The sequence below is a fragment of the Bos mutus genome, chromosome 9, assembly GCF_027580195.1.
Source record: "Bos mutus isolate GX-2022 chromosome 9, NWIPB_WYAK_1.1, whole genome shotgun sequence".
Classification (NCBI taxonomy): Eukaryota; Metazoa; Chordata; class Mammalia; order Artiodactyla; family Bovidae; genus Bos; species Bos mutus.
Genome location: NC_091625.1, coordinates 11742211 through 11762284, shown reverse-complemented (window position 1 = coordinate 11762284; position 20074 = coordinate 11742211). Strand labels below are relative to the sequence as shown.

The 20074-nt window shown below is 38.0% G+C and overlaps 1 protein-coding gene across 1 annotated transcript in view; it reads right to left on the bottom strand.

Annotated features, from left to right (window-relative positions):
- Positions 1 to 1110: 1110 nt before the first annotated feature.
- Positions 1111 to 20074, bottom strand: part of RIMS1 (regulating synaptic membrane exocytosis 1) — a 599571-nt gene continuing 580607 nt past the window's right edge. The window contains 5 exon segments of the mRNA XM_070376186.1: positions 1111 to 3868; positions 5821 to 5960; positions 6540 to 6641; positions 10147 to 10259; positions 14481 to 14619. Of these exon segments, the coding sequence (XP_070232287.1) occupies positions 3650 to 3868; positions 5821 to 5960; positions 6540 to 6641; positions 10147 to 10259; positions 14481 to 14619 (713 nt within the window). The 3' untranslated portion in view covers positions 1111 to 3649.

The following is a 20074-nucleotide window of genomic DNA, read 5'->3' as shown; positions in this document are numbered from 1 at the left end:
GTAGGGCCATTAGACAGCTGTGCTCTGACAGGTTGTTTTGAAATGAACTGATCAGTTGTTTTTGTCTCCTGTTGACCCAGCCTCACAGATAATTTCATGTCTTGTAGACCAAACAACTGGCTGACTCAGTAGGGTAAAATTCAGTCAACTGTTTAAAACACTCTAAACAACTGATTGTCTCCAATTTGATTTTGATTTAGTTGTGTTTACTTTGATTTACAAAGTTAAAGCCAGTGTGTTCTGTAAAATTTTAAGGGTTCCTAGAAGGTGGACACTAGATCGCAGCAATTATCTTACAGGAATGCAACACGAAATTAATGCTCACCAAGTGTCATGAGGGTGACAGTGATGAAATGTATGGAACTAAGCGTGACTCTGTGGAGCTCCTGGGCACAAAAGCCTTTCTGCATCCCTGGTTAATGGTAGGAAACAGGCTTCATTCAGCCTCCATGACCTTCCCAGAGCTCCAAAGGTCGGGTTCAAACAATTACTAACCAGGGAAGGGAGGGGGTGTGGAGACAAGGGAGGAGCAGTCGAGAAACAATAGTGCAGCTTTGGGGCAGGGTCCTGATTTGGCCTCAAGAGATACACAGAACAGTATCTTTGAGCTGTCTTGCAGATACTGAAACTCCCACCAGGTAGGAGAAGTTAACTTCATGCTGCCCACAGGCACAAAGATATCAGGCCAGTTGGAACCGGAAGGTTGATAGTCCTGACTCCCTCTTCCCTCACCACCAACGAATCAGAACATTGTCCATAAGCTGATCATGCTCTGCTCCTTGAACACTTGAATACTCCTCACTAGCCCCTGCAGGAGGGGACACACAGTTTTGAGTGCATTAGCCCACTGTGTCCCCCTTTGCCCAGTAAAGCAATAAAGATATGTTTTCTTCTTCACCCAAACTCTTGTCTTCAAATTTTAATTCAGTGTTGGTGTACAGAGGCCAGGTTTGGCATCATATATGAACACACTTTTGGGGAAGAAAAGAAAATGTCATAAAGTTGAAGTAATAAAGCCAACAAATTTTATTTAACATACTACTTTTGGAGACTCAGCTATTATCTTTGAAGATATATTTATTCTCAAAGATTCTGTTGGAGATGATATAACATATTGTTTGGTTTAAGTTGATCAACTCTAAGGCAAGTTTCTATGAGTCAGTCGGGGGACCAGAAGGAACCAATGGAAGGAGGAACCAGATGCTTTGGTAACAGGTGCAGGAATTGATATTTTGACATATCACACGCTTGAAATGATTAGGCAGTTGGACAACAGCATACTTAAAGAGCAGCAGAAAAACAATCTTCCATTTGATTCTTACTGAGATTTATTGTTTCCAGTAATGCCACTTTTCAGAAGTAAACTCATGTGCTCACTTAGACAGGCTGACAGAGTAAAAAATTGTATGTGATGCAAAGTACCCTTTGGGCTGGAGATGAAGACACACACCGTGCAGTGACAAGTCAAGTGCCCCCAGCAGATGACAAATCCCACCTCCCTTCCCGCAATCCAGCTCCCCTCTTGCCCAGTGGAACCCACAATGAGTATCTGGCACAACACAGAACACAGATGGCTGTAGACTGACATGAAAAGTAAATTTTATTAAACATGTTTACATACATGAGTTGGAAGTTCATTTAAAAGCACAGGGAAGTGTTAAGACAAGTGGTCAAATAGAAAGATACTACCCAATTAGAATCAGTTGATTGTTGGCCACTAAGACAGAACAGTATCTAGCAGAAGTACACCAATGCTTCAGTCCTTCCTGCTCAGCATGGTGACCCGTGGTCAATCTGTGCCCTGGGAACAATGGGCAGGTCATTCTGGCGTGTATAAATAATAAATAATTCACTTGGTGCAGGCAGTATGTCTATGGATTAAAACCTATGTGTACACAGTGTCTACATGTGTTACAGCCCCACAGGAGGAATCTACACCAAAATATTTATTAGAAGGAATTTGGTCCATACTACATCACATTTTCCAGAGGGTAAAAAATAAAGTCCATCTACAGACATTTCACCTCAGACTCACAGATGGAGTCTGGCTAAAACTTGCAAAATGTCTATAACAAAAATGGATGGCTTAGATTTCTTGGTTATTTCAGTAGAGTAATTAACAAGCAAACTGTACAAGTACATGCAACATACAAGCTGGCCTATGTGGAACTAACATACATTATTAAATAACCTTTTGTTTCTTTTCTTTGTTCCTTTCTTTTTTTTCATCCTTTTTTTTTTTTTTTTTAATAAAACGTGCATGCAGCTTTGAACAGTTCCAAGTCATGCTGCTCTATTTGTGGAGTCACAAAAGTGGAGGGACTCATAAAAGGAGGGAGAAGGTCTTGATGCACCTGCAGAGTCTGCAGTTGTTAGCACAGATACAGAAGGTCACAAGGGAATTCAAGGCCAAGAAAAACTCAGATGAAGAAAATGCAAATTGAACTGGACTTTGTTTTATTTCCCCCACCCCAAAGTAAGATACTTTGCATTAAAAAAAACAAGCATTGTGCTTGCATCAATTTCAAAGAAATGTAAACTAAAATTTGATAAAAATCATTAGTTTAGTGCAGAATATTTCAAATGAAATTTCCAGTGGAATATTAATAGCCCATACCATGTTCTTGCCAGGACGGGTACTAAATCTACACTGAGATGTGGCCAAGGAGCCTGGGCATCATTCAAAGTGTCTGAGGCTCAAATCCATTTCTAGTCACCATTTTGGGAAGTCAAACATATGGTTTGTACACATGAGCATATACTTGCTTTTATTTTGGATGTCAGGAAGGAAAAGGCATTACAAGGAGTGTTTCCAAGGTACAACGATGCATTTAGGTTAGTTCCCAGCATTCGCTGCAGACTCAGTTCTGTAAAAGTCTTCCATGCAAAACAATGGAAAACATACATTAATGATTTAGAACACAAACAGACATGAGCTCCATTCAAAACAGTGATTCTGTGATTATTTGTTTTCAGAAGATCACTTTCATTTTCTGGGTTTCTCATAAGAACTTGAAGAATCATAACGCAAAAGTTAGTGAGGCCCTCATTGGCCTCACTTTGTCTCATGGTGCGCACTCTGCAGAGATGCTACAGAGACTGCTTCAGCCCTTTTTTTTTGGTGCTTTTGGAAAAAGAAAGGAAGGGTCTCTGTAAACATCACGAGCCCTGTCATGACACAGCTGAAAACGAGTAGAAACAACAAATGCAGTGAAAACCGAATTAAATCAAAACAAATCTGAAATCAACTGAAATCAACAAACAACACACAAACAAAACTTAAACACCAGGGAAATAACACTCCTTGTGGTTTGTGCAAAAAACACATGAAATACAGCTTTTCACAAGAGTGACAGTTTCCAGTTGGTTCAGTTTGGTGTGTGCATGTGCGCGCGTGTGTGTGAATTTGCAGTTTCCTTTCTTTCATTTGTTAGAAGCATCAGTGATTCTCTAGCACGTTGACTCTTCCTGTATTTGATAGACTGCCTTGTTCTGTCATGTGAAGCCAGGTTTTAAACAACGATTGGGACATATTATTGAAAAACGACTACAGGCAAAACACAGGTTGATTGTCTGTCTCCAACAATGCTCATGAAATATCTGGTTCAGATTATTATCCTGAAGGTAGAGTCTTAGTGGTGTGAGTTCATTAGGACCGGATGCAGGGGGGCCCAGTGGAACTTTCCAGAGATGACTGGGAAGCCCGGCGGGTCAGAGGGGTGAGCGTGGGGTCGACCAGTGATGACGGTGGGAACAGCTTGTACCAGCCGATGACCATGCTGGAAAGATCGAGTTCCTCCAACAAGATCTGAGCCACCCCCATGAAGCATTTGTGGTCCATTCTGCCATAGTCCCCCCAGACAATCACCTGCAGAAACAGAGAGTGCAGTAAACTTGAGCTCCTCTCCTTCACACACGAAGAGCTGAGAGCAAACTGGTCTGTAAAACTGAGCCAGACAGGGAAGGAGGTGAAGTGAATAAAACTAAGACCAAGGAGACTTAATAATTAAAAATATTCAGGTACCCTGAGACACTTCATCATGATTTTTTGATTTGATGGAATACATACTATATTTTCCTAGTCCATGAGGGGTACTGTCTATATAAACCATGTTAAAAACAAACAGGGAAGCTTATTTACTTATCAATTCAAAACCTTCTTTAGCAACTATTGTCTAGTGAGCAATGGGCAGGACCACAGAGATATACAGATTAAATTTTGTGCAAGCTAGGAGGGCAAGATAACCCAACTTCTGGTACCATGGAGTGTGTGCATGGTGGAATGTGCAAAAAGAATGAGAATATTCATTACAGTTCTTTTATATTATAAACTTGTTACTGAAGGGACAGACTGAACAATAATTATAAGCTGGTGCCTTTTGAGGACTTGCCTGACAGTTTTGACTTGATCAGAAGATTAATAAGTCAGTGAACTGACAGAACAATCTGACACCAAAACCAACTCTTGTGGTGTCAGGTAAGATTCCCATTACACTTACTCCAGGCTCTGTAGAGGTTCCCAAATGAACTCACTCACCTGTTTTACAGAGGCAGGGGTGGCAAATCTGTTTTTCAATTTACTGAGTAACCTTGCCAAATCATTTAATGCCTGTATTTCTCAGACATAATCTTTCAAAAGGGGACAATGCAGATAGTGAAATGGTCTATGACTAAGCTGATATTATAGAATGGGTGTAAAACAAGGGCTTTTCAATAAATAATTTCTGGACAAATAATTATAGAAACAGGAAAAATAAAATTGGACCCTACTTCACAACATAAACCAAAATAATAAAACTTTATGAAAATAATATATTTATAACTTTCAGGTTATTTATACCCAATATATTTATAAAGAAGGATAAAAATAAAGAAGGATTATACCTAATAAATAAGGTATAAAGAAGGATTTTTTAAAAACTAAGTCAGAAAAAAAGCATAAACAACATAAAAGTGGTTTTTTAAAAAGTATATTTAAATTGAGAACTTCTGTTCATCAAAAGATGTAAAGAGTTTGGTGAAAGAAAACTCACAGTAGGACTAATGTGTGTGTAATTCATGTAAATAACAAAATACCAGTATCCAGAACAGCTTAAAACAAACAAACAAACAAAAAAAACTTCAACAAGCTCAAAAGAGTATCAGGTAAAACGGTTAATTTTTCACACAAGAGAAAACCCAAATGGTCAATTACATATGAACAATTTGTTTAATCTTATTAGTAGCTATAGAAATGCAAATGAAAAGCCAAAAAAAAAAAAGCTGGGGGCAGGGCAGTGGTGGTCAAAATATTTAGAAAAGATAACATGTGGAAGCAGCTAACAGTGAAACGGACACTCAACCAGTCATGAATATTTGCTTCCTTTCCTTTCTTCCTCTTTGCATCATGTCTTGCTCACTAAACTATTACTAACATTGGTTGCCCTAAGTATCTATCTATCCATCTACCTGTCTACCCACCCATGCATACATTTTTCCATCCATCTAGTCTATGTATTTATATATCTGTCTATCTACCTATCTCTCCATCCTTCTATCTATCTCGTCTAAACATCTGGTCTACTTATCTAACATCTAGAAGACGAAAGGGGTGCAAAGTAGGGCAAAAGTACAAGGAAAGGATGAGAGAAGGGAGAAAAGGAGAGTGAAAATAAATATCTTGTTCTCCATTGGAACCTAGAGATATTTTACAACCACATATCACTTATACTGTAAATTAATAATTTGGAATTTATTATCTTTCTATTTGCCCACCTCTTCAGTGTTGGTGTAGACAGTAGGCCTGTTACAGTGTAAAAAGACAAACCAGCTAGGACTGACCTGAAGGACTTTACCCTGTGGACTTTCATCAAAAACCAGGGACTGTTGGTACAAAGGGTCAAGGGTCTTTCGTGCAATTCTTGTCTTCTTCTTGGCTATGCAGGCCCCATTCTCCAAAAGATACACTTTGACATAAGGAGCTGAACAAAGGTAACATTAACAGATAACAAGTTAATCCTTCAAATTAAATTGATTTTATTAGCAAATGCTTCCTTAGAGAAGTAGAGATGCTTACTAAAAGCTTTCCATTGATTATTTAAATCATTTGAAGTCTTCAGTGCTCCATGAACGCTACCCCTTAAAACCCATATGTTACTACTAACATAATTTTCCTCATTTCAAGTGTGCAAAGTTATGATAAGATTCTGACTTATTTGGCTTATGGCTGGCAATACAACATAGACTTATATTTTAAAACTCATTTTCTATCTAAAAGCTTATCCTTGTTACGATTAGAACTGAACTTTTATGCTGCCTTTGTACATGGGCAGACAAAAATAATTGACACGAGCTAAGAAGCCATCATAACTAAATTTGTCTTAACACAAGACTTTTCTTAATACTTTCAACAGAGTAATTGTGCAAGGAAAACCCAGATCCACTGTTATACAATCAAAGGACAGATAATGCAACACGGAGCGTGTGCAATTCAAATACAACACGTTTTGAGCTTCTGTCCACGGAAGACTCTCATATGAACAGTTAATTCTGCGTCTTACCAGGTGTGGATTTGGAGCCGGGTTTCTGCGTGAGGCTTCGTGCTCGAATCACTTCAACTTCTAACTGGCCCTTTTTATCCTCCATTCCTATCTGTATATCACCTGCCAGCAGAAGCAAAATGTGTCAGCTTCTTTGCAGTTGCATTCAGTTTAAAAAAAAAAAAAAAAAAGGTCATAACAGACTCCAAATTATGATCCTCATGATCCTCATAAAAAAACTAATACTTAGAGCCCCCAACCCCACTTTTTTTCCCTACATCCAAATCAGGATTTGAATGTTTCTCTTCATTTTTCTGGTACTCATTCAACTTATGAGAGTCTCGTACTAGTTTATAAATTGCTTAACTGTAACAACACTGAAGTATTTAAGAAATTCTGTACCCTAAGGTTTCTTATCCTTTATGTTGAGTATATGAAATACTTAATAAAAAGTACAATTATCTGCATTTCCATTATTTAGCAAAAATCTCCATTAATATCTTGATAAATACCCTAGCAATTTCACAATTTGTTAGTTCCTTCCTTCATTCCTATCTTTTTTTCTCTCTCTGGCTATAAGCCTATCTCATCTATCCTCTATTAATCCATCTCTCTCTCTCCATCACTCTATCTATACATCTATCTACCCACCTGCCTCTATCAATTTATCTAACCTCTTTCATGACCATACACCCTCAATTTACTGACCATATGAACCATGGAATAGGAATGTTATTACCTATTTAACCAGATCCCTGTGGATGGAAATATAGCTTATCTATATTGTTGTCATTAAACAACACTAGAAACAACAGCTTTATGAAGAATTTTTACACCCATGATCAATTATTTCTTAAACATAAATTCCCAGATTTGTAATCATTAGGTCTAATTGAAGGGACATTCAATAATTTCATGCATACTGCCAACTATCCTTCAGAATGGTACACTGTGATCAGAAAAAAATCTGTCTTCCCATTTCCACAGCCCACTAATAACATTAAGAGAAATATGTCTACTTTTTTGCCAGTCTGATGTTCCATAAGTTATAGTTAGTATTTCTTTGGTTATTAGGGAGATTGAACATATTTGCAAATATTTTCAATTTTTATTTCTTCTTTTGCATTCCCTGTTCATGCCCTTTATCCATTTTTAGAAGATGCCAAACTTTTTCTGAATTATATGATACTTTATCCTCCAAAATATTAAATATACTTATTTCTCAGTTGGTTTTAGTTGGTTGAATCATCTTCATTTTCTCAGCTGTGAGAAAGAATTCACTTGTGAATTCTTCTTATTTGCCTCATCTAGTGATCAATGTTGTGGTTCTGGATTGTTCATTAATTTTATAATAATTCTTGTTTTAAACCTTAGCTCCTGGGGACTCTCAGGCTTTTTCCTTTTAATCACATACACAACACAGTTTAAAGAGTCAAACTGTTCTCTAAGCCTTGTTATTAGTATAAAATATTCCTAGTCTCTCTCTCAACTTCTTCCCTTTCAAAAGTCACTGCTTTCAAAATTTGCAATATTTTAACTTTTTATTTTTATTTTTTTTTACTTTTTGGCATTTGCATCCCTATCTCTAAATATCATATTCATAAGATACCTTCCTTTTTTCAGTAATAGATATTATTCACCTCTACTTTTGCTTTCTCTGTCTTCCTGTCCCCTGTATACACTTGACATTTTCTGTCATGCTGTTCTCCCAATATTAATATTTATATTATGATTATGCAATATTGTAGTTAAGTACAATGGAATATTGTGATTACTTCTCATTTCCTGGACACTCTTCCTTTTCTCTACGCCCACTTAAGTGTGTTTTAAAAAGTACTTGCTTACATTTTTATGTATTTTTATGCTAATTCAACCCCTCACTCTGTCCTGCTTGTCTAGTTCTTCTACAAAATCAAACACACTAGGTTTTCTATAGATTTAGCTTAAGAATCTGACAGGCTGCAATTTGGACAGGTTGCTTTTAAAGCAGTAGCTGTTTTCTTAGATTTTCCTTCACTTATTCTGGGCATCCTATCCATTTCTCTCTTGTACAAAAGCATTAATTTACTGAATTTCATGCTCCTCCTTTTTAGTTCACAATTTTTAAGTTCACTTAGTTCATTTTGTTGAAGCACGTCCTCCAACAGGTTTCTGAATGATGCTGAGTATTAGGAAAGTGTTTTGAGGCCCTTTGTGTCTGCACATATGTTAGTTCTAGCCTCAGATTTACTAGATGACTTGGCTGGCTATTGTACTCCATGTTGGAAATAAATTGTTAATCAGAATTTTGAAGACAGTGCTCATCTTCTGGATTCCACTATTACTACTGAAGAGTCCAGTGAGAATCAGATTTTTAATAGTTTGGATACAATTATTTTGCGTCTTAGGAAAGCTATGGGATTTTCTATCAATATCTGGTACTATAAAATGACATAATATTGTTTTTGTGTTTGAAATATTCTCATGATTTTGCTGACTACTCTGTGGGTCCTTTCAAGCTAGAATCTCATGCCTTTCAGGAAGATATTTATTGCACATGTTACATATAATTTTCTCCATTTATCACTTCTTATAATCTTCATTTATGGTATTTTTGTTAGTAGAAGTTTTTTGATTTATCTGGCTTTGGTTTGGAAATTCTTTCTCACTCCAAGAGTATAGAAACATTAAGTGTTTTCAGGATTTATTAATGTCTTTCTTCACCTCCTGTGTCTCTTTTACAGTTGACTCCAAAATACTACTTTTTTGAGTTCTGAAGTAGGGAGGCAATTTCATGAATTTTTCTGCATAACAATACACTCACACCAACATTCTTGATCAACTGATCTATTGATTTTTCCATGCTATAACGTGCTACCCTTCTCCTACATTTGGATATACTGTAGACATTACATTGACAGAATTTCGATAATTCAAAGATATGTGACGAACTTTATTCATTTTCCATTACGTGTCAAGTTGTTGCTGTTGTTTAGTCGTGTTCAACTCTGAGATCCCATGAACTAACTGCAGCACACCAGACTTCCCTGTCCTTCACTATCTCGCTGAGTTTGTTCAAGCTCATATCCATTGAGTCAGTAATGCCATCCAACCATCTCATCCTCTGTCACCCCTTCTCTTGCCCTCCATCCTTCCCAGAATCAGGATCTTTTCCAGTGATCTTTTCAGGATCTTTTCACATCAGATGGCCAATGTATTGGAACTTCAGCTTCAGCACCAGTCCTTCCAATGAATATTCAGGGTTGATTTCCTTTAGGATGGACTGGTTTGATCTCCTAGATATCCAAGGGACTCTCACGAGTCTTCTCCAGCACCACAGTTTGAAGGCATTAATTTTTGGTGCTCAGTTTTCTGGAACTTTTTTACGTTCCAGCTCTCACATTCGTACATGACTACTGGAAAAACCATAGCTTTGACTATACAGACCTTTGTCAGCAAAGTTAGGAAAATGCATTGGAAATATGTATCAAGTTAGAAAAATGCATTAGAACTTAGAATAGTCATTTGAAACCAGCAGCAGTTGAGATAAAGTATTCTTCTCACTTGTATTATCAATGCTATTATGCTACTTTAAATAATCTTGTCAACCGTGAAACACTCATTTTCTTTCAGGAAAAATTATTCTTACCCATTGCAGGGGTAGCAAGGGTTTGGCGGCCAACAAGCTGGGCTGGTCCCAATCCATCAAGAAAATCACTGAATTGACTATCTGCGCCTAGTCTCACTCCAGGAAATATTAAACTATTGGCAAAAGGACAAAAACAAAACATTAGATCTCCTAGAACTCTTTTCATTACTTTCCATTAGAATACAGTTCTGAACATGAATCAAACAGTACTTGGGTAACTGGTTTACTTACTGATTCTTTGCATTTCCTCTGAACCAAGCATATGAGGCTCAGTGCTGAACAAGAAAAGATCTACCCTATCAATTTACAGAATATTCAGCAGAGTTCCCTGTGCTACACAGTAGGTACTTGTTGGTTATCCACTTTAAACACAGCAGAGTGTACATGTCGATCCTGAACTCCCAGTATATCCCTCCCTCCCATTCACCTGAAACTAACACAATATTGTTAATCAACTCTACTCCAATATAAAATAAAAAAGAAGATCTGATGCTGAGGAGGGCTTAATTAAAGTTTTTAATGTAGTAAGTTTGGGGCACATTTTACAAGTCCCTACATAAATGTATGACTAACATAAGATATAAGATGTGATATTTTATGTCATGATCTACTTAAATAGTTGCTCACAAGCATTAAGTAACATTAAAGTGCTAAATTTTAAGAAACATTTAACAATTTCTTAAATAAATATTATTTTGCAATATTCAGTTCAGTTCAGTCACTCAGTTGTGTCTGACTCTTTGCAACCCAATGGACTGCAGCATGCCAGGCCTCCCTATCTATCACCAACTCTCAGAGTTTGCTCAAACTCATGTCCATTGAGTTGGTGATGCCATCCAACCATCTCATCCTCTGTCATTCCCTTCTCCTCCGGCCTTCAATCTACGCAGCATCAGGGTCTTTTCTAAGGAGTCAGTTCTTTGCGTCAGCTGGTCTAAGTATTGGAATGTCAGCTTCAGCATCAGTCCTTCTAATGAATATTCAAGACTGATTTCCATTAGGATTGACTGATTTGATCATCATGCAGTCCAAGGGACTCTCAAGAGTGTTCTCCAACACCACAGTTCAAAAGCATCATTTCTTTGGCACTCAGCTTTCTTTATAGTCTAACTCTCACATCCATACATGACTACTGGAAAAACCATAACTTTGTCTAGACAGACTTTTGTTGGCAAAGTAATGTCTCTGTTTTTTAATATGCTGTCTAGGTTGGTCATAACTTCCCTTCCAAGGAACAAGCGTCTTTTAATTTCATGGCTGCATTCACCATCTGCACTGATTCTGGAGCCCCCCAAAATAAAATCTTTCACCGTTTCCATCGTTTCCGCATCTATTTGCCATGAAGTGATGGGACCAGATGCAATGATCTTTGTTTTCAGTATGTTGAGCTTTAAGCCAACATTTTCACTCTCCTCTTTCACTTTCATCAAGAGGCTCTTTAGTTCCTCTTTGCTTTCTGCCATAAGTGTGGTATCATCTGCATATCTGAGGTTATTGATATTTCCCTGGAAATCTTGATTCCAGCTTGTGCTTCATCCAGCCCAGCATTTCACAGGATGTACTCTGCATAGAAGTTAAATAAGCAAGGTCACAATATATAGCCTTTCCCGATTTGGAACCAGTCTGTTGTTCCATGTCCAGTTCTAACTGTTGCTTCCTGACGTGCATACAGTTTTCTCAGGAGGCAGGTCAGGTGGTCTGGTATTCCCATATTTTTCAGAATTTTCCACAGTTTGTTGTGATCCACACAGCCAAAGACTTTGGCATAGTCAATAAAGCAGAAATACATATTTTTCTGGAACTCTCTTGCTTTTTCGATGATCCAATGGATGTTGGCAATTTGATCTCTGGGTCCTGTGCGTTTTCTAAATCCAGCTTGAACACCTGGAAGTTCACGGTTCATGTTCTGTGGAAGCCTGGCTTGGAGAATTTTGAGCATTACTTTGCTAGCATGTGAGGTGAGCGCAACTGTGTGGTAATTTGAGCATTCTTTGGCATTGCCTTTCTTTGGGATTGGAATGAAAACTGACCTTATCCAGTCCTGTGGCCACTGCTGACTTTTCCAAATTTGCTGGCATACTGAGTGCTGCACTTTCATGGCATCATCTTTTAGGATCTGAAATAGCTCATCTGGAATTCCATCACCTCCACTAGCTTTGTTCACAGTGATGCTTCCTAATGCCCACTTGACTTTGCATTCCAGGACGTGGCTCTAGCTGAGTGATCACAGCATTGTGGTTATCTGGCTCATGAAGATCTTTTTTACAGTTCTGTGTATTTATGCCACCTTTTCTTAATATCTTCTGCTTCTGTTAGGTCCATAGCATTTCTGTCCTTTATTGTGCCCATCTTTGCATGAAATGTTCTCTTGGTATCTCTAATTTGTAATATTGAATAAATATTATTTGAAAACAGATTCTTATTACAAAACAAAATGCTTAATTTTTTCAGTTTTGAATGAATTAACGTCTTGAATACATTTATATGTCATATATGAGATTTGTATTTAAATGCAAATACGTTTAATTTAATTTAAATTAAATGCAAAAACGTTTGTCTGTTTCTCATCATGCCTGACTGAAGCCCCAGGCTATATCTTTGCCCAGAGCAGGGACTGTGCTCTTGTTACCTGATGTGTCCAGGGTAACAAGAACCAGGCTGTTCACATAGTTAAACTTCAATATGTAATTTTTTGGAATAACAATTTTGTATAAGGGTCGATTTTTTCCAGTGTGGTAGTGAAGCACAGGGAAGCCTGGCATGCTGCTGTCCGTGGGGATGCAAAGAGTTAAACTCGACTGAGCGCCCGAACAACATCAACCATGCGCTTTCATACATATTATTTGTTCATAATCAAAGGGATTCGACAGAGCATCGATTATTATTCTATCCAGAGACCATAAAATAAATCCGTGAGACATTAAGTGGCTTATCCATGGTGGAAGTATTACTAGATTTGTCAATTAAAAAAATTTTATTGGAGTATAGTTGATTTACAATGCTGTGTTAGTTTCTGCTGTAGAGCAAAGTGAATTGGTTATATGTATCTGGAAATAGACATATGTCCACCCTCTTTAATATCCTTTTCCCCATAGGCCATTACAGACAGTTGAGTAGAGTTCCTTGTGCTATACTCTAGGTTCCTATTAGTTATTATCTATCTATCTATATATAGGAGTGTATTTGTTAATTCCAATCTACACTTGATTTTTATATCAGAAAACAGTGTCTCCAGTTTTTTATTTGCTCATTGCTTCATAATACTTCAACAAATATTGGTATTTTGTCAGCAAACTTAACTCCTAAACTTCATGCCTTCTGATTTTTGTTCCTGGCTGTATCTTGCTGGGAGAATGCATACCCATCATTGGATCAAATAAAGGGACTCACTACTTTCAGGAATGGGAAACAATATCATGAACATTAACTTGGCAGAATTTATTTTATTTTCTGAACCAAATTAAAAATGCCAGTAAAATAAAATAAATTATTAATAATGAATGGGTAAAAGATATTTGCATGGTAATACATAATTATAGAAAACTTGTACACGTAAATCCCCAAGTAACCCATTGCAGGATAATACTTAATTATTTGTAAAATCTATCACCTCAGTAACCTGTCAACTATCAAACTATCAATCAGTAAAACCATTATTTCAGTTTCACCAGAAAAATTCTCAAGCATAAGAAAAATGTAGATTTTGTATAAAAAAATCACACCAAGTAAAAAAAAAAACAAAAATCTAGTTATATTTTTCCCCAGTTAATCAATTTCAAGATTAATGAAAATGCTTTCATCAGAAAAATAACTAAGTAGGTAGATCCTGGGCATTTTTCCTAAGGTGAAAATGAAATGGTGATGTTTTAAAAATAAGAAAAATAAGTTGCTATTATAAGAATGTTAGACTTCCAACAACTTGAATCCCAAAATAGTTTGGAGAAAAGCAGGAATATGGACAATTAGCTTCATACTTCTATGTTCTAATTCAGATTTTGGCAACTGGGCCAGATGACGAATTTCCCATGTGAAAGAAGCCAGTAAATGTGGCATTTCTACCATAAGCCTCTGGTCATGGACTTTTCTGAGCCTTTCTGGATAACAAAAAACCAGTTTATCCATGTTAAGCCGCCAGTTCCTCATCCCTTTGAGAGGTCTGAGTGACCAGGGGCGGAGGTGTGTCTGTGTCTGTATCCTAAAAGGTCAGGCTGTTTAAAGTGGGTGGTTGAACTCCCAGTTGTACAAAGCAATTGCAGGGTAATGGGGGCCTTGTTACCCTCCCTGTGACTCGGGACCCTCGGCTCCAGGCCTCGTGCATGTGCTGATCCACTTACTTTCCCTCGGAGCTGTAGCTGTTGATGCTGCCGTCCGTGGACTCCCGGCTTGGCTGCCTCACCATCTTCCTCATCTCAGCTGCCATTCCTGTCTCAGTGCTTCTCTGGATGGTGCTTTTCAACTTCTTGTGGCCTGACTCTGGCAGGAGAGAGTAAAAGCAACTCTAAGTTTCTTTCTTTTTCCAGACAGTTTCCCTGGATATGGACTCTGCAAGTACAATCGTTAATTATGCAATAATTCAAGTTTTACTCACAAAAATAATGTCTAAGAGAATACTCTGATAAATTGATCTCTTTGCTACAGGATGCTCTGGCTAAGGAGGCAGCAGTAGAAGGCAGACCACTGCCCAGTTTCAGAGACCACCTGACTCCCAGTGAGCCAAAATGCATCCCTGAATTGTGGCTGCTCAAGTCGTCAGCTTCAGTGAAAAACTGGATTTTGCACTGAACTGTTCTGTGGAAGCTAACAGGTTTCTTCTAATCTGGAAGGTTCCAACTGCATGGAGACAGATCTGAATGACTGGGAATGTCTACAGAAGAGGCACTTGGAACCCAGCATGGAAAATACCACTGTTTTGGTACAGCCAGCTATCCACAATCCTCATAAAAGGAAAAAAAAAAAAAAGCAGCATTTTATTCAATGTTTTCTGTAACACTTTAACATACAGGATCTCATCTGAGATAGCACAGAGGTTACCCACATAGGGCTCATTACCGATTATGTTTCCAGTTGTTAGAGGTGCTTTCACAGAATACATTTTAGAGGTTGAAATGCTAATGAAAGGGTAGGAATCTGTTTGATCTTATTGTTTCTAACTAGCCCTCTACAAGAGCAATGTGTGCTCCTACCAACCGTCACATGGATGCATCTCTTTTCCCACCTATGGCTCTAGATTCTCCACCTGTGCTGCTCCTGGTTTCTGTCCCACCCACTGGACTCAAGGCAGGGACATCCCCTATGGCAGTGATGGCTGCCATTAGCTTAGTTTGGGTGTTTATGTGTGTCCTGTGGCTCCTTCTTAGACGTCACTCTTGTATGAAGTCACCACGTAAAGCAACATTTCATCCCTGCATGCCTATCAGCACCACATCGCCTGAGAGCAAGAGGCAGCCCCCATGGCATGTTACTCAAGTGAGCCAGCCAGAATCCTGACAAACATTTACCCCAGGCATCCCGAGGCAATGAACAAGGGTAGAACACCAAATTCTACTGAAAATAATGAGATTCATAGCTAGAATAATGAAAGCAAACTTTATATGTAAATGGAGGGGAGGATGCTGGGAACTAAAGAGAAATAGTTAAGAGGATCAGCCACAAGGATCTTTTCATTAAGGTGTTAATTTATCCACCCAGTCAGCATTCCTTCCATCCATTCAACCTTCCTTTTATTCATCCATCCACACTTTCATCCATCCATCCATCCATCCATCCATCCATCCTTCCTTCCCTCCATGCATGCATCTATCCATCCCTAGCCCCATCCATGCATCTATGCTTCCCTCCTTTATTCTATCCATCCATCCTTCCCTCCTTCCAACCATCTTTCCTCCATCCTTCCATCTATCGTTCCCTCCATCCATTCTTCCTTCCCTCCCTCTTTCCATCCCTTCCTCCATCCATCCCTCCATCCAAGAAATATTTACTAAACACCAGCCAGGTGTCCCACACTGTTCTAGGTTCTGGGTAAACACTGCCAAATGACAAATTTCCTGTCATGGAGCTTACATGCATGTATTACACAAGAAAGGCAATTAACAAGTCAACAAATACGTAACAGGTCCGGTAACAACTGCTATGGACAAAAACAGGCAAGAGAAGGGGATGGAGATTGATGGAGCTGAGCAGCGGCTTTGTAAAAAAGGGGTCAGGGTCTCATCAAACATCGATCTGGAGGATATGAGGGGACTGGGCGGTGGCCCCCAAAGCCGGGTTGGTCCAGGTGGCTGTGCTGGGGAGGCTGTGAGTGATGTCGGTCTGGTCATCAGCCCCCAGTCCACAGGTTTCCTCTGTGACGTTTCCAGTGCTGATGTTGACTCCAGCCAGGAGGCTCTGTGTGCCTGGCTGTCCGGATGACGGAGGTACTACCAGAGCCTGGCTTCTCCCGCTTCTCCTAACGCCTGCTACAGGTGCTTGTAGTGACATATGTGTTTGATGAACGAAAAGAAAACATTTAAAAGTTAAGAGTTCTTTATCAATTTGTATTTTTCAAGTTTTTCTCAAAGAGGGGTATGTCTACAGGGTGTCCCCAAATACTTACAGCAGTATTAAAACCTCCAAAGCTTCCAAAATAAATCTAAGTGCTACACACTTCGCAAAAACATCATGTAAGAGGTCGGTTATTGAACTTTCTTTTATACTTACTTAACTTTGTGAGTTTGGGTAATATATTTTTCATTTTAGAGGTTTTGTTTCAAGCCTTCTAAAGAGGGCGATCATGGACCGATGTCTCACTCATGTTAAGAAATATTCAACACAGAGTTTTGATGCACTCACTATACAACTGTATAAAGGCCCAGGTAACAGCTGGATAAGCAATTCTAGCTCTGAATCTTTCTGATTTATATTCAAAGGGCTCTCATATTATCTGGAATGTAAAGGTTCGAAGGATCAGAGTTTTACAGACGTGGAAACTGTACACAAGAGAAGTATAATTCATGCAACAAGTAACTGTCCAGCATTTGAACTGGTCCTCACCTTTTCTGCATGCTGGTGATAGAGCAGTGAATGCAACCAACATGACCTCTGCCCGCTGGAGCTTACATTTTAGTGGGAACGATGGCTTCTTCAGTATCCCCCCCTCATTAGCCTGGAAGCTAGATGAGAAACCTGATTTTCTGAACCTCAGTCTTGTGATCATTCCATTATACCACAGTGTAGGAAAACACAGAGTCTGATCTGATTGACTTTACAAACAAAACAAAAGTTTAGCTATAGATATTTTCATGTATGCATTTTCATATGGGCTTACAAATTCATTTGAAAACATTGAAAAAATCACACATATTCTATACAAGTGTATATAATTATCTGTATTTATCCCTCTGTGCCATAATTGGAGTCAGAAATGGTAACCCATTCCAGTATTTTTGCCTGGAAAATTCAATGGACAGAGGACCCCAATGGGCTGCAGTCCATGGGGTCACAAAATCAGACATGACTGAGCTACTGAGCATACATGCTATAATTACAGAATAAATATGTTACATATATGACATTTTTAATACCAATATAATGTATTAAATCACTAAATATTACAAAATACTATTATGCCTATTAAAGATACCCTCAGTATTTAATAATTACTTGTATCCACTGAAGAATCATTAACCCGAAAAAGACGTGAAGTCTACTGGCAGATGATGTCATGAGACCTTTGACCTGAAACCCTGTCCCAAGTACTATACAAAGAACAAAAGGATTAGAGAACTAGTATATTTTAATATTCTACATTCACAGACATGTAAAAGTTAGTAAAATCCATAATATTGGGGGGGCAATACTATACTCATGCTTTGGAAAAATAGACATACTTACATAGAATATTCCAAAATGTGTCCTACTTATATATGAACTTTCACTTTTCATATTTAGAAATGCTGCATTTAGAAACAACCTATGGATGTATTAGTTCATTCTGCAAATGCTTCTTAAGCATCAAAGGCCTACAATTTGATAGTCTGATAGCATTCTAGGTGTCAAAGCCACACAAGTAATAGGAGAGCACATCCAGTAACAGCTAGAGCAAGTCAGGGAACATGATGATTCTGGACAAATATCATATATGGCTTATATGTGGAATGGGAAAAACGATATAAATAAACTTACTTAAAAACAGACTCACAGACATAGAAGACAAATTTATGGTTGCCAAAGGGGAAAGGGCAGGGGGAGAAAGAAATCAGGAGTTTGAGATTAATACATACAGTACTATATACTAATAAAACTGATAATTAATGAGGATCTGTGGAACGCTCCTCAATGTTAAGCAGCATGGAGAGGAGGGGAGTTTGGGGGAGAATGGATACATGTATATCTATCACTGAGTCTCTTGGCTGTTCACCTGAAATATCACAACATTGTCAATCAGCTATATACCAACACAAAATAAAAAGCTAAAAAAATAACCTGCTATATAGTACTTGGAACTGGATTCAATATCTTGCATATTGTGTTCAATATATTGTATCCTGTATCATATATCTTGTATATTGTATTCAATATCTTGTAAGAACCTATTCTTTACCAAAGGGAAAAGAATCTGAAGAATAGATAGATAGATAGATAACTCAATCACTTTGCTGTACACCTGAGATTAATATGACATTGTAAATCATCTGTATTTCAGCTTAAAAATAAACAAAGATAATATAAACAGAAAAATAAAGACTTTAGATTCTGGATCAGTTCAGTTGCTCAGTCATGTCTTACTCTTTACAACCCCACTGACTGCACCATGCGAGGCTTCCTTGTCCCTCACCACTTCCTGGAGCTTGCTCAAACTTATGTCAGTGATGCCATCCAACCATCTCATCTTCTGTCGTCCCCTTCTCCTCCTGTCTTCAATCTTTCCCAGCATCAGGGGCTTTTCCAATGAGTCAGTTCTTCGCATCAGGTGGCCAAAGTCTTGGAGTTTCAGCTTCAGCATCAGTTCTTCCAAAGAATATTCAGGACTGATTTCCTTTAGGATGGACTGGTTGGATCTCCTTGCAGTCCAAGGGACTCTCAAGAGTCATCTCCAACACTACAGTTCAAAAGCATCAGTTCTTGGTGCTCAATTTTCTTTTTTTTAATGTTTTATAGTCAACATATTTATTAATAGCCTTGACAGTTTTTCTATAACAAAACTTTAAATTTATTTTAATCTTCTTGTCTCAAAAGAATCTAAGTTTTAAAAGTTCACTAAAGCAAAGCACAGTAAAATGAGGTATGGCAATAAAAGGCGTTAAATTTATCAAATAAAAAAAAAATAAAGTGCTGAAAAATTAAAAAAAAAAAAAAAAAGTAGAGCATTTTTATTGTCATGTGGCTTGGAAAGTTGGCTTCCTAATTCCTTTCTAGGACTAGCAGGCCTCCCCCCAGGCCCAGTGAATTAGAATTTGTATTTGTATCAAACTCTCAGATGACTCATATGCACGTTCAAGCCTGAGAAAGATGAGCAATTGTCCACTGGGGTGTAAGCTCCAGAAGGAAAAGGACTTTGTCTATTTTGTCACCAGAAAGACTTGTAGTAATATATGTTGAATTATGGACTTGATTATTAAAGGAAGTTAAACATGTTATAGGAGTCATATAATATGGGTCAACAGGGCTTTCTTTGGGTGCTATTATGACAAGTAGAATCATATTCTGGATATATTTTGTTTAATGTAGCACGATATTTACATATGTTGTATTAGTGTGATTTAGGTTGCTTGGCATGCATTCTGTGCTCTAATAGATATAGTAATTTATTACTACTATTTGTATTTTTCCTAACACTTCATCAAGGGCTCTTGTGTATCTTATTTCACTTAATCTCTGCAGTGTATGAGGACTCGGCTCTATGAATCAGGGGAATATGGATATCTCCACTTAGTATATGAGCAAACACAAT